Here is a 9,242-nt window from a genome sequence, read left to right on the forward strand (position 1 = left end):
CACCTTATCTCGTAATTACGAGAAAAGATCTCGTAATTACGAACCCAGATATTAGCGTATTAACGTTATTAGCCACTAACAAGTTCCTAGGACAATTTAGAATTATGAGCTGACAAAGTCTGTGGAGTTAAGTCTGTGTTGTAGCCAATTTTCACGTGTGTGCTGGTTCTATGTATGTTGTTGTTTTGACGTCACCTGAACAGCTGATCACACACAGTGGACAGGGAAGCCACACAGTTTTACAACCGTGTGTCTGTGTGTGCGCAAGAGATAATATGCGTTTTATCAAATCACTGCAAGTTTTATTAAGTTAAGGAGCGTGGGCGAGCTAAACGTTTGATGTCATTCATTCATTCCTTCATTCGTTCATTCATTCATTCATTCATTCAGAAATGACAATGTTGAAAAAAAGCATGGTAAAAAAGCATTAGTATCTCCCAGTGTCTCAAACCGAGAAGGAAGTATTGGCAGATTAACTGTGATAGCGCCATCATTGCCATACGCTTCCATACAACTGAGAGTGGAAGACGTACGAGAAAAGATCACGTAATTACGAGATCGTTTCTCGTAATTACGAGATAAGGTGTCTAATTTTTTTTATCCAGTGAATGCAATGCGCTTCCGTAGGAAAGTCACTCAAAGTCATTTTATTGTCTTTTAGGTACTGATGGGACAGTAAGACTTCCGCCTGGCACACACAGGTTTCCATTTACATGCCAGATCCCGCAGGGGTGGGTATAAGCCGACTTCATATCCAGTGTAAACTTGTCATTTCTTGTGTCCGTTACAGAAACTCACCACCACATATACTATTTAAGATAAAGTCATGTTGAGTGAATTGTCAGATTTATGTAGAAAATGTTTAACAAAGCTCATACAGTGAAGGGGCAGGACCACACCACAGCTGCTGTGCTTCAGACCTTTCTTTACTACCTAGCCCTCTTCTCCACCCTTTTCTCTCTTTCTATTTCTTCCTCTCCTTCATAGAGTACTGTAGGGGTCCGCATTGCCCGGGTGCTATGGCTGACTTCCTACAAGCGTCCCCACAACGCAGTCATCAAGCAGAAGAACCATGCTCACTAATAAATTGTCTTTTCTTAATAGATCGTTGTGCTTAACTGCATCTTGTTGTTGGTATGGTCCCTGCTAGTGCATTGATGATAGATAAATAAGGGTGTAAAATAGGAGGTTCAGAGGAGGTATGCTATCGTGATGGGCATCGGTCAGGATGCATGGACACAAGACCGTGAAACTTGTCTTCACTCAAGAGGTTTATGTCAATAATGTAGATTGTGGCAGTGAATGAAAAGGGGAAAGAAAAGACACACATGGGTCTTAATATCTGAAAGAAAAAGATACAAGATTAAATGAAGTTTCATGGTCATTGTGTCCTTGCATCCTGTCCGATGCCCATCACGATAGCATACCTCCTCTGAACCTCCTATTTTACACCCAGGCCACATCAATATGTTTCCTATCATGTGACTGCCAGGTTATATCTTGAATCCTCCTTGTTTCTTGCATGAAAGTTGAATGTCTTGTCTGCAGGTTGCGTCTCATTGTTTTTCACTTTTTGTTGTTTTGCATCAATGCAGAGACTTCCCGTCAACCTTCCATGGCGTTCATGGAAAAGTAATGTATTCCCTGACTGTCAGCATCGGCAGACCCTGGCGTCTGTCCAAAGACTTTGTTACAGAGTTGAACTTTGTAAATCGCATTAATACCAACCAGCCAGAGCTGCAGGTAAGTGATAGCTCCCATTCATGGCCAGATTCCCCTGCCAGTGGCCTATAGAGATTAACCCTGCAGTGCTTCTGCTCTTTGTGCAGTATGTACAGTGTTTCTGGAACATCATTAGGGAAAATGCAACATGTAAAACTGTAACTATAAAGATCTGTATACTAGATTTATCATCTTCAAGACCGGGCCTTGAGGTAAACCTGCGGGCTCTACTTGATGCTGTGCTTCATAGTGGTTTATAGTAGTAGTAGTAGTAGTGCATATTCTCAGACATATTCTTGTTAAATTATCACTGATTCTTCTTTGCCTTGGGCATACACAGCTAATAAATGAGATAAAAAGAAAACAGACCTAACTACTGTAAATATTCCTTAAATGCTATTTATGTCTGCTTTTATGTCTGTCCATTGCTCTGTTGTTCTTCTGCAGTCTCCACTCTCAGGCACCAACACCATGACGGTGTGCTGCCTGTGGTGTGCCTCAGGTCCTATCACAATGAAAGTCACTACGGAAAAGAAAGCCTTCGTACCAGGTACTTTTCAGGGGTTTCCAAAATCCACCCATCTGTTTTTTTTAAGTGGAATGACGTATGAAGGACAAGCTCAGAGAAGTCAGTGAAAATAACACTGTGTTTGCTTCTCCTCCAGGTGAGACTGTGAGAATAATCGGTGTGTTAAGTAATGGTTCATCTCGAACAGCTACCCTAAAAGCAAAGCTGCAACAGAAGCAAACTTTCTACACCCACAACCAGGTCAACCGCAGGGTGGTTCAGAAAAGCCTGATGTTTGTGACTGGGCAGCCTGTCAGTGCTCCATTCTCTGGCATGCACACTGAGATGATGCTCACTATTCCCAACACAACGCCACTCACCATCTCCAACTGCAGCATCCTGAAGGTTGATTACACAATTGAGGTAAGTACCAACAACAGACTAACAGAGCAGCTACACAGTGCTGGAAAACAAGCTGCCAAATTACACATTGGTTCTTTAATGCAATCAAATGATGAATTTCAAGTCTGTCCATCTTGTTTTTCTCATGTCTCTTACAGGTGAGCCTCAGTGTAAGAGCTTCCCCTGACCTCCAAGTGCTGTTTCCTATCATTGTTTGCGACAGCCCTGTACAGTCTCTCTCCTCAACTTCTTAGTGTATTCGAGAATATCTTGAAATGATTCAAGAAATGTTTACCTATGTTGTTCAGTTTCACAACATGCCGTAACTGCTCCGTCTACTAGGAGAGAGTTATTACTCAGGGTTTTTGTGTCAGGCTCAGCTGGCCAGGATGCTGAGCATTGCCTTTTTTCACTGCTCAACACGTAATTTGTGTTGAAACATCACTTATGTGGTTACAAATGTTTTGTTTTTGTATGTTTCAATATAGTATTTAAATGTCTCTAATACTATTCTGTTTATTACTGTGTTATTTAGTTGCTAATTCTTATCATTCAAAGATCAAATATGATACATTTGTTTTTATAACCTGCTTGCTATTGTATATGTCTCTGTGTGGTTTAACATTTGCCAGTGCAGACATGATATTCTCTTGCCTAATTTTGTTGTGTTATTTTAACCTCAACAGTTTTATATTTGATATTTATTGTTTCAAAGACTGTCAAACATGGTGTCCCCATGTTTTCACAAGACATATTTGAACTTGTTACCACACTGTTTTAAAGAAAACTATAAACAAGATTAAACAAGAGATTGTATCTGTGCCAGTATATGACTGTTTTCTTGCTTTCTTTGATTTTTCCTTGTTTGTGAAGCAGTTTTGTTGAAAAGTGCTATATGTATAAAATTATAATAATTATTATTAAATCACTGACATGGTAAAAATGCCTTTATTCATACCATGATGACTCCGGAGTACATTAAATAAAATACAAAAAAGCCAAAGTCAAGGCATTTTTATTTATATTTCCAAATATCAGTGTTTCCTCCAGCAGCTTTAGAGATACAGCATACAATACCCTCTATCCTTATACCCTCAATTCAAATAAGGGGAAACTCTCATAAAAAATTCTTCAATGCAGGAAAAAAATGGAAGAAACCTCAAGAAAAGTAAAAGAGGAAGAATCGTTCTTTTACAATGAACAGACAAGCAATACAAGTGTAGACCAAAAAAGCTAATATTATGGAAAATCAGGATGATAAAATTATAGTTTGTAAACAAAACAACAACAACAAAATAAGTAACTTCATCAACTTATGTGGAGACCCTGGTAATAACCATATGGCCTATTCCAGATGACTTGATGGGTCTAAATGTTTCATTGCTGATGAGTATGTCAGTAAGATATTGTGGATCCAGCCAGACCATGTCAAGATGAGCATTAAAATCTTGAAACCAATTCTAAATTTAACAGGAAGCTAATGTAACAAACTAAGCACAGATGTTTAAATGTGTGTATTTCTTTTTTTCCAGTGAAAACTCTAGCAGCTGCAATCTGGAGTAGCTGCAACTGGTCTAGATGTGTTTTGATTTTCCTGTGAGCAGTGCAGTACAGTTTATTCGACAGGAAACAAAGGCAAAAAGGAGTTTTTCAGTGTCCTCCTGGGATCAAATGTTTTGTATCTGGTTTTAAGTGTGCTGCTAATGTGGTTCTGGAAAGTGAGGTTAGTGTCTAGGATGACACCAAGGTCTAATATGGCCTAATAGATAGAATTCACACTTAACTAATGAATGTCCCAAGGAGGGCTAGTACTGGATAGTTATATTGTTGAGATTTACTGGAGTCTTGTATTTATTTTGTTATCTACAGTATATTTGTGAAAAACTATGTAAAATTTTCTGATGCAAACAAACAAAGTCAAAGCTTCAGCTTTTTTTTGTCAGGGGTCAAATGTTCTTAGTAGAGGTCCAGATTTGGCCCATGGACCTCTGTTTGCCCACCAGTGCTCTAAAGTCATCTCCATGACCTGCTGACCTGGAGGATCTTTTCATGTATTCTCAAGATTCTCATTCACTGTTTGACCAAACTATCAGAACATCAAACCTGTACCTACTAGTAATCTATCTATCTATCTATCTATCTATCTATCTATCTATCTATCTATCTATCTATCTATCTATGATTATATGACTATTTAATTACTGTACATTGCAGAGCGATTCACTGATATGATGAATTCCACAACTGAAAATTGAGCCATTGTAATGTCACAAGACATATTTTATAATGGAATGAGGCACTAATAGATTTCAATGCATTTTCCCCATAACAACTGTGTGTTAATGTTGCAGAAAATAAGTGAAACATTGCAGCGCTGTGAGTAGCTGGTGTTAAGTACGCAGTTTACGTAGTTTTAGTTCGTTTTCATGTGGCGACATGCAATGCAGGCGCCAGATGCTCAGTATGTGTCAGTGATGATGTGTAGCTGCTATATCCATGATCGGGCCACGCCTAAAGTCATAGACTGTATAAAGTCAGGTCTGTTTTTAGACGGAGCCTGCGCAGTGTGTGCAGCTTGTTAATTGCATTTCTGGTACGTGTAGACAGTTGAGGGACAGTAGCTACGGCTTGTTATTTATCCTTTTGAATTCTGAAAATAAATGATCGTACCTCAGGGTCAGTTGTGTTTTTGAGAAACTAAAACGAAAAGAAATCTGTGTTTTTTCCTCCTCAGAAGAGTTCATTTGTAACTTCACACCGAGTCTCACCATGTTCGGGGAGACGTTCAAAAACTTCAACATCAGTTTTGCTGCTTTGAACGAGAGGAATACTTTAACCAGTGGCGACGTGTTAACAGGGAATATCTCCTTCGACCTCACATCGGAGACAAATGTCAATTCAATAATAATGACACTGACGGGAGCGGCAAATGTCCACTGGACCGTTTCAAAAAGGGTGAACAACCATCGCAGCAGGGGAAGAAACAGGAGAACACAGACGAGGCACTACAGTGCAAAGCTGGACTTCTTCAACTTAAAAAACATTATCGCGCAACTACACAGTGGTATGCACTCACTGAGTTTGGATACATGGAAATGGTGAAAACAATTATTCATTGCTCGGGAAAGCCACTCAGTTCGTTTTATTGTCTTGTAGGTACTGATGGGACAGCAAAACTTCCGCCTGGTAGACATGTGTATCCATTTGCATGCCAGATCCCTCAGGGGTGTGTATACAACATATACTATTTACTGTAAGATGAAGTCATATTGAGTGAATGAATACTCAGATTCAAGTGGAAAACGTTTGTTTAATATCTGGGGCTAGATAAATAAGCCCCAGCTACATCAATATGTTTCCTATCATGTGACTGCCAGGTTATAACCCTTGTTTCCTGCATGAAAGTTGAGTGTCTTGTTCTCATATCATTGTTGTCACATTGTGTTGTTTTGCATCAATCCAGAGACTTCCCGCCAACCTTCCATGGCGTTCATGGAAAAATAGTGTATTCGATGACAGTCAGCATTGACAGACCCTGGCATCTGTCCAAAGACTTTGTGACAGAGTTGAACTTTGTAAATCGCATTAATACCAACCAGCCAGAGCTGCAGGTAAGTGATAGCTCCCATTCATGGCCAGATTCCCCTGCTAGTGGCCTATAGAGATTAACCCTGCAGTGCTTCTGCTCTTTGTGCAGTGTGTATACAGTGTTTCTGGAACATCATTAGGGAAAATGCAACATGTAAAACTGTAACAATAAAAGTCAGGGAACTACTATAGAAGTTGACACATTGATGTTCTTCAAGACTGAGCCTTGAGATAAAAGCGCTCCAGTTGATACTGTGCTTCAGTAGTGGATATTCTCAGAAATATTTTCAGTCAAATTATCACTGACCTGCAACCAGTCAGTCTGCATCCTTACCTACCTGCCTTTCAGTCTGGACTTACACAGCTAATGGATGTGATGATAAATAAATACCCTAAACTACTATAACAATTTCTTCCATGCTATTTATGTCCATTGCTCTGATGTTTTTCTGAAGATCCCACTCTCAGGCACCAACAGCAAGACACTGTGCTGCCTGTGGTGTGCCTCAGGTCCGATCACATTGACAGTCACTTTGGAAAAGAAAGCCTTCGTACCAGGTACTTTTTAGGGGTGTAACAGTAAACAAAAATACATTTTAGATACAGAAGGAAAAAAGAAAATGTGGTAGAAAATAACATTTTTGTATCATATTTTGAAAATTGTGAACACAACAATGTCTCATTGGCCAACACTAATACTGAAACATTCAAATTGTGCTGCATTGGAAAAGGTTTTTTTTTTTTTTTTGCAAAGAGTTAGGACACATGCTGACCGCTGCTTTATGATAATTTATTGTCTTTATATATTAAGTTGTTCAAACTAGCTCCACCAGCTTTCGCGAGGCTACGAAAGTTACTGCAGTAGCAGCAAAACTAAATGGGCAGATTTTGTTGACTTGCTCAGATTTAGTTGATTTGGTAATTCTCCTTCGTTTTTGTGGTTCTACTTAGGGTAAGTAGGGTATGTAGTTAAATGGTTTCTTTATTTGTCCATTTTTATTGTGTTTCTTAATGAAATCTTCTGCATAAAACACATAAACACCAGATTTTTATACTGAAAATTGATTGGATGCTCAATGCTGTGTATGTGTCTGATTTCCTGCCCAACTCAATCTGCTGTGTGAAGCTTGACCATGGATGTATTATAAGAGCTTGACACAAGCAGCCAATTCTTCACAGTGGTCACTTGTGGTATTGCATCGACCGGTATAGTAAAAGAAACATCTGTTAAACTGTTGACAGTTGGATTAATGGGCTTTCGGTCTAGTTGGAAAATTTTTGAACCGTTGGGGTTTTGGAATAATGTGGTGTTGGACCAATGGCATGGCACCATACTGTGGTGGTTTGGGATGAATACATGTGCCATTATACCCCTAGCTTCCATTCCATTTGCTTAGTGAAATACGCATGAAGGTAAAGTTCAGACGAGTCAGTGAAAGTAACACTGTGTTTGCGTGTGTCTCCTCCAGGTGAGACTGTGAGAATAATCGGTGTGTTCAGTAATGGTTCATCTCGGACAGCTACTCCTAAAGCTAAGCTGCAACAGAAGCAAGTTGTCTATACCCACAATAAGGCCCACCACAAGATGGTTCAGAAAAGCCTGATGTTTGTGACTGGACAGCCTGTCAGTGCTCACATCTCTGACATGCACACTGAGATGATGCTCACTATTCCCAACACAACGCCACTCACCATCTCCAACTGCAGCATCCTGAAGGTTGATTACACGATTGAGGTAAGTACCAACAACAGACTAACAGAGCAGCTACATAGTGCTGGAAAACAAGCTGCCAAATTACACATTGGTTCTTTAATGCAATCAAATGATGAATTTCAAGTCTGTCCATCTTGTTTTTCTCGTCTCTTACAGGTGAGCCTCAGTGTAAGAGCTTCGTCTGACCTCAAAGTGCTGTTTCCTATCATTCTTTGCGACACCCCTGTACAGTCTCTCTCCTCAACTTATTAGTGAGTATATTTGAGAATATCTTGAATTCATATTTTACGATGTTTTATATGTCTCTGTGTGTTTTATTTTTCTCTGCAGACATGTTATTCTTTTGCCTTACCTAACTGTATTGTTTGATGTTACCCTCAACATTATATATGGTGTTAACTGTTAAGACTGTCAAACCTGAGGCCTGTACAACGAAACTGGATTAACATACCTGGGATATTGCTCCGTTACCTGGGATGACTTACCCAGACATTCACAATCCTGATAAGCAGTACTACGAAGCTGGTTATCAACTTGGTAATTGAACCCAGGGTTTTCCAATCTGGATCACATAAAAGGGGTGGTGTTTGCAACATCTGACCAATCACAAACATGCAGAAACCCTGCAGAGCAGACTACTTTACTATGGAGGAGCAGACAGTTATTCATAAAACAATATGAAGAATTCAAACACATCATCCAGACCAAAAGCAACTCTGATGCAGTAGCAAAAGCCAGGAAGGAATGCTGGCAGAAAATTGCCGACATTAAGTTAGTTTCATATTCAACATTCATTTGACATTCAAAATACAAACCTATTATGCTTCAACTATTTGAGTGAATGATGTCAAATCAACTGTATAACATACAGACTATTATCCCTCATGTGCCTCAAGGATTCTTTTTTAAATATATATTTTGGTCAATTTTTACAATTAAAAAATATGAATACAATTCTGCTTTTCTGCACTTTTGCAGCGATTACTCTCAAGATGTTCTTATGGAGACTTTTTGTCAGGTTTCCTAACACAAGTTCTAAAACTGGAGTGGTGGTAAGGTTATTTATTTTGAAAATTAACAAAAAGATGTATTTGAAAAATAAGCCTTGTTGCACATGAGTGCATAATCTGTATGTTATACAGATTTGACATCATTCACTCAAATGGCTGAAGCGCATAATAGGTTTGTATTTTGAATGTCAAATGAATGTTGAATATTAAAGTAACTTAATGTCGCTTGAAAGTCTGTACCTTTCGTATAGGATGTCATCAGGGACATCTAAAGAATTGCATCTCCCTAAAAACTCTT

The 9,242-nt window shown here is 39.0% G+C and overlaps 2 protein-coding genes across 2 annotated transcripts; both read left to right on the top strand.

Moving 5' to 3' along the window:
- The first annotated feature begins 1,310 nt into the window (after positions 1-1,310).
- LOC128365139 (arrestin domain-containing protein 3-like) lies at positions 1,311-3,454 on the top strand. The gene is made up of 4 exons (XM_053325783.1): positions 1,311-1,743; positions 2,170-2,272; positions 2,388-2,653; positions 2,791-3,454. Exons 1-4 carry the CDS (start codon positions 1,534-1,536, stop codon positions 2,884-2,886), a joined length of 675 nt encoding a protein of 224 aa, XP_053181758.1. The 5' UTR covers positions 1,311-1,533; the 3' UTR covers positions 2,887-3,454.
- A 1,891-nt stretch (positions 3,455-5,345) lies between these two features.
- LOC128365142 (arrestin domain-containing protein 3-like) lies at positions 5,346-8,305 on the top strand. Its single transcript, XM_053325789.1, has 6 exons — positions 5,346-5,696; positions 5,789-5,858; positions 6,096-6,243; positions 6,676-6,778; positions 7,690-7,955; positions 8,091-8,305. Exons 1-6 carry the CDS (start codon positions 5,402-5,404, stop codon positions 8,184-8,186), a joined length of 978 nt encoding a protein of 325 aa, XP_053181764.1. The 5' UTR covers positions 5,346-5,401; the 3' UTR covers positions 8,187-8,305.
- Positions 8,306-9,242: the final 937 nt, after the last annotated feature.

The sequence above is a fragment of the Scomber japonicus genome, chromosome 9 (genome assembly GCF_027409825.1).
Source record: "Scomber japonicus isolate fScoJap1 chromosome 9, fScoJap1.pri, whole genome shotgun sequence".
Lineage (NCBI taxonomy): Eukaryota > Metazoa > Chordata > Actinopteri > Scombriformes > Scombridae > Scomber > Scomber japonicus.

What these genes read in the sequence shown, in the direction of transcription:
- LOC128365139 (XM_053325783.1), top strand. Translation starts at nt 1,534, where the DNA reads ATGTCTTGTCTGCAGGTTGCGTCTCATTGTTTTTCACTTTTTGTTGTT. An exon ending in CCAACCAGCCAGAGCTGCAG is followed by an intron (nt 1,744 to 2,169) that starts GTAAGTGATAGC and finishes GTTCTTCTGCAG; the next exon opens with TCTCCACTCTCAGGCACCAA. An exon ending in AAAGAAAGCCTTCGTACCAG is followed by an intron (nt 2,273 to 2,387) that starts GTACTTTTCAGG and finishes CTTCTCCTCCAG; the next exon opens with GTGAGACTGTGAGAATAATC.
- LOC128365142 (XM_053325789.1), top strand. Translation starts at nt 5,402, where the DNA reads ATGTTCGGGGAGACGTTCAAAAACTTCAACATCAGTTTTGCTGCTTTG. An exon ending in TATCGCGCAACTACACAGTG is followed by an intron (nt 5,697 to 5,788) that starts GTATGCACTCAC and finishes ATTGTCTTGTAG; the next exon opens with GTACTGATGGGACAGCAAAA. An exon ending in AAAGAAAGCCTTCGTACCAG is followed by an intron (nt 6,779 to 7,689) that starts GTACTTTTTAGG and finishes TGTCTCCTCCAG; the next exon opens with GTGAGACTGTGAGAATAATC.